Raw genomic sequence first — 5,258 nt, 5'->3', positions numbered from 1 at the left:
CTATCACACCTGGAGTCGCTAGTTCGAATCCAGCCTGAACTCCTTAGCAACCAAATTGGCCCAGTTGCTAGGGAGGGTAGAGTCACATGGGGTAACCTCGTCATGGTCGCAATAATGTGGTTCTCGGTCTCGGTGGGGCACGTGGTGAGTTGATGCCGCGGAGAATAGCGTGAAGCCTCCACACGCGCTACATCTCCGCGGTAACATGCTCAACAAGCCACATGATAAGATGTGCAGATTGACATCTCAGACGTGGAGGTAACTGAGATTCGTCCTCCACCACCCGATTGATGTGATGCCACCACGAGGACTTAGAGCGCATTGCCAATTGGGCGTGCCAGATTGGGTAGAAAAGGGGAGCGAAAAAAATGAACTAAAATATTGAACTGTTTCTAAACCACACCCATTATATCACTTCTGAAGACATGGATTAAACCACTGGATTCTTGTGGAGTTCTTTTATGCTGCCTTTATGTGCTTTATTGGTGCTTCAAAAGTTCTGGTCACCATTCACTTGCATTGTATGGACCAACAGAGCTGAAATATTCTTCTAAAAATCTTAATTTGAGTTCTGTTGACATTTTTTTGAGAACTATCCCTTTAAAATATGGAGGAAGCTATAAGGCAGGGACTCTAGGATGATTGAGGATGGATGCTGAAGTGTCACTAGAGTGAGTTAAGCGGCGGTTTATATAATCTGCAGCCTGCAATTTGATTGGCAGATTGGTTGAGCAAACTCCTCCCAAACTTTGTTTTGGACACTCAGTTGCTCTTCTGCCTCTGTGTCTGTCTGAATGAACGCAACACAGATTCAATTATATTTCATTGACATTTTTCACTAGGATTTGTTGTTTGATTTCCTTTTATTTAGTGTTTGTGCAAGTTTTCAAAGTCTCACACTGGACATCTTCACTTGTGTCATGTGACTGAAGGATCATTCTTGCTTTTGAAATAGGAAGTAAAGAGAGACAGGATGTGTGTTGGTTTCTTCACTGCATGTAGATCAGCTTTCATTCTCAACTTGACATCTGAACACGACAGATTACAATAAAGGAAGGTAAGAATTAGTTCTCTGAATGTTTACTATAAACATTATGATATAAACATTATATATAAAACACTTCAAATAAAACTGAATCATTTAAATATGTTAAAATCTATGTGCTGTTATAAATATGAGTCTTGAAAAAACATATTTGAGCCATTTAAAAATATCTTCTTTCTGTGTTGTAGGATGTTTAATCTTTTCTCTCGGATCTTTCTGCTTGTGGTTCCCGGTGAGTCTGAACTAAATCTTATGTATAAAACTTATAGTGAAGAAACAATTTACTGACACAACCCATAAAATGTGTCAATCAGGAAGTTTTTTAAGTACTTCTGTTTTAAAGTACAGTGCAATGTCTGTGACAGGAATGTGTTGAAGTCACAGCGTTTGAGGTTTTGCAGTTTACACACACACACACACACACACACACACACATACAAACACGTACTCACGCGCACACTCACACTCGCACACACACACTCACACACACACACTCTCACACACACACACACACACACACACACACAAGAACACACACACAAACACACACACACAAAAACAAACAAACACTCACGCACACACACACACACACACACACACACGTACTCACGTACTCACGCGCACGCACACACTCGCACACACACACACACTCTTGCACACACACAAACTCACAAACACATACACACACACATACACACACACACACACACATGCACACACACAAGCACACACGCACACAAGAACACACGCACACACACAAACACACACACACACACACACACACACACAAACATGTACTCACGTACTCACGCGCACACACACACTCGCACACACACACTCACACACACTCTCGCACACTCGCACACACACAAACTCACAAACACATACACACACACACACACACACTCACACACACGTGCACACACACGCACACGCACACACACAAGAACACACACACAAACACACACACACGCACACACACGCACAAACACACACAAACACTCACGCACACACACACACACACGTGCACACACACATACACAGACACACACACATACACAGACACACACACGCGCGCACACACACACACGCACACGCACACACACACACACACAAACACTCACACACACATGTTGGTCTACCTATCATTATGAGGACTTTCCATAGACATAATGACTTTTATACTGTATAAACTATAGATTCTATCCTCTAAACCTAACCCTACCCCTAAACCTAACCCTAAACCTAACCCTACCTCTAAACCTAACACAACCCCTAAACCTGACCCTCACAGAAAACCTTCTGCATTTTTACATTTTCAATAAAACATTGTTTAGTATGATTTATAAGCTGTTTGAAATATGGGGACACTCGTAATGTCCTCATAAATCACATTTATAGCATAATAACCTTGTAATTACCAGTTTATAACTTAAAAAATTGTCCCCGTAAATCACAAAAACACGCACACGCACATACACACTCTCTCTCACACACCCACACACACTTCAATACTCTAAAATCTGTTTTCACATGTTTTATGTTTCTCAGGCATTTGTGGCCAAAGTTGGAATGTGAAGTACACAAATATTAATCAATGTGCTCTGAAGGGATCTACAACTCTTCTAACAGGCAGTTATACACACCCAAATAGTCTCACTGTGACAAAGACATTATGGACCATAAATCTAGTTCATGGCAAAGACAACACTGATTTGATTGATGATCCACATTACAATGGCAGGATTGAGTACTTCCACAATAAAGAAATGTTCTCTCTCAAACTGAGTAACGTAACAGATCAGGATGAAAGTATGTACTGCATCAAAATCATAACAAATGTGGAAAAGGAAAAATGGCTGGGTTATCCTGGTATTGACCTCAAAGTGACCGGTAAAGTAAAACTTCACATGAATGACAATATTAATAACTGAATTTGCACATAATGTCTGAACAATGTGTGACTTTTCTATCCAGATCTCAGAGTGGAGATTCCTCAAGAGGTCATAGAGGGAAATTCAACAGTTTTAGTTTGTAAAACCACCTGCAACCTCAGGAACGGTGTTAAATATACCTGGTACAAGAACAGCAAACCTTTCTCAGGATCTCTCAGTACAAATAAACTCTTGTTGAAGTCAGTCAGCAGTGATGATACAGGAAACTACAGCTGTGCAGTGACACAACCTGAACATCTCCCATCTCCTGCACTCACTCTCACTGTCAGATGTGAGTATGATGTTACTCATACAAATTCACCTCTAGACAAGTGATGAAGACTTTATTAATATTATTATTATTTTAGATCCTCCAAAGAAAGTCTCAGTGTCCATGAGTGGATCTGGTGAAATAGTTTTGGGTGATTCAGTGACTCTGACCTGCAGCAGTGATTCAAACCCACCTGTTCTGAACTACACCTGGTTTAAGGTGAATGAAAGTTCATCTGTTGGATCGGGACAGAGTTACAGTGCACGAGAGAGTGGATTCTTCTACTGTGTGGCTCAGAATCAATATGGATCTCAGAGATCAGCTGCTCTATCAGTCTCTGTTGCAGGTAAAAATCAGTTATTGTGCATCTCAAAGCAGTTTTGAAAATGATTGTCTAAATATAATCAGGGTCTCTAAATTAAGTACTGGTCTGAGAACAGTTCTTCACAATCTTTCTTTTTCTGTCTCTCCTCTACTCTTCATTGAAGAAGGAAAAATCCCAGTTTTGATATTAGTCATTTCAGCGGCGTTTCTTACTTCTGTGATACTGATGGTTGGCATCGCGCTGCTTATAAGGAGGTGAGAATTTAGAGGAAGCCAATTTTGGATTTATTTTGAGTCCAATACACATGTGCATATTTCTTTAACTGACTGTTTCACAGGAAAAGAGTTTCTCCATCAGAAGAGCAAAACAACAGAGGATTACAACACAAAACAAAGGTGCCGAAATCTGCTCATGTTTCTTCTAGTTTGTGATCCGTCAGTTCTGGAGGGGTAATTAATTGTGTCATCATTCTGTGTTTCAGGTCGAGTCTCCTGAGGGAACCTACATGACCCTTGACCCCATGTCCAGATGCTCAGATTATGACACACTGCATGTGAGTTATTCTGCAGTTGTTTTGGTGTTTTGGGTATAATATAATATAATATTTGTTGTGATGTGTATGTTCACTCTTGCTCTCCTCTAGAACGTGAAGAGATCCTGCAATAACACAGACGACACTGAATCTAAGGATCCGACATATTATAACACAGATGATTAAATATGTTATGTAGCACGGATCTATTAGGTCTTAATAAATCTATAAATTAGTTATTACTCAACACAACAGAAATGTAATGACATAAACTTTCCTCCAGATGATGTGTCAGGATGTTGAGAAATGAATCCAGCAGAGGTGTGAAGTGAAGGCGCTGTCTGAGATGCTGAATACAATCTTAAATACAGTTGTTTATTAAAACATTTTTTACTTGTGAGACAAGCTCATGCTGTATACAAAAAAACGACTGCTTTAATCTGTATTTGATGTAATCTCTTTTTTTTTTCAACCCAAGGAAGCTAAACATTACTTACACTTAATTCAATTCAAATATAATTCCCCACAAACTCTATTGCTATTTGTTTTATATTCTGAATTAGGACATTTCTAAGATTTTCTTAATGAGGAAATGTTGATGACCGTTTACTTGCATAAGACAAATAGAAAATGTGATAGACAGAAGCCACATTTCCGAAATATTGCTTGTTGCTCACAACTCTTACAACATTGGTATAAGCACTTTGTTAAATTGGTATATAACATTGGTATAAGCACTTTGTTAAATTGGTATATAACATTGGTATAAGCACTTTGTTAAATTGGTATACAACATTGGTATAAGCGCTTTGTTATATTGGTATATAACATTGGTATAAGCGCTATGTTATATTGGTATATAACATTTGTATAAGCGCTTTGTTATATTGGTATATAACATTGGTATAAGCACTTTGTTACATTGGTATAAAATATTGGTATAAGCGCTTTGTTATAATGGTATAAAACATTGGTATAAGCGCTTTGCTATATTGTATACAGCATTGGTATAAGCGCTTTGTTACATTGTTATAAGCGCTTTTTTACATTGTTATAAGCGCTTTGTTACATTGGTATATAACATTGGTATAAGCGCTTTGTTATATTGGTATATAACATTGGTATAAGCGCTTTGCCCTATTGGTATACAG

General features: G+C 38.7%; 1 protein-coding gene across 1 annotated transcript; it reads left to right on the top strand.

Moving 5' to 3' along the window:
• The first annotated feature begins 980 nt into the window (after positions 1-980).
• Positions 981-4,909, top strand: zgc:172106 (uncharacterized protein LOC100136844 homolog). The gene is made up of 9 exons (XM_052137469.1): positions 981-1,057; positions 1,234-1,277; positions 2,597-2,938; positions 3,023-3,271; positions 3,348-3,596; positions 3,739-3,829; positions 3,913-3,970; positions 4,057-4,128; positions 4,219-4,909. The coding sequence occupies exons 2-9, from the start codon at positions 1,235-1,237 to the stop codon at positions 4,291-4,293; spliced, it is 1,179 nt and encodes a 392-aa protein (XP_051993429.1). The 5' UTR covers positions 981-1,057; position 1,234; the 3' UTR covers positions 4,294-4,909.
• The last annotated feature ends 349 nt before the right edge of the window (positions 4,910-5,258 follow it).

Source organism: Xyrauchen texanus, chromosome 11, assembly GCF_025860055.1.
Source record: "Xyrauchen texanus isolate HMW12.3.18 chromosome 11, RBS_HiC_50CHRs, whole genome shotgun sequence".
Taxonomy (NCBI): Eukaryota; Metazoa; Chordata; class Actinopteri; order Cypriniformes; family Catostomidae; genus Xyrauchen; species Xyrauchen texanus.
Note: the sequence above shows the minus strand (reverse complement) of the source record. Positions and strands in the feature narration are given on the sequence as shown.

Bases quoted from the DNA above. Each gene is read 5' to 3' on its own strand.
- zgc:172106 (XM_052137469.1), top strand. From the start codon at position 1,235: ATGTTTAATCTTTTCTCTCGGATCTTTCTGCTTGTGGTTCCCG. The intron at 2,939-3,022 runs GTAAAGTAAAAC...TTTTCTATCCAG, and splicing joins TATTGACCTCAAAGTGACCG to ATCTCAGAGTGGAGATTCCT. The intron at 4,129-4,218 runs GTGAGTTATTCT...GCTCTCCTCTAG, and splicing joins CAGATTATGACACACTGCAT to AACGTGAAGAGATCCTGCAA.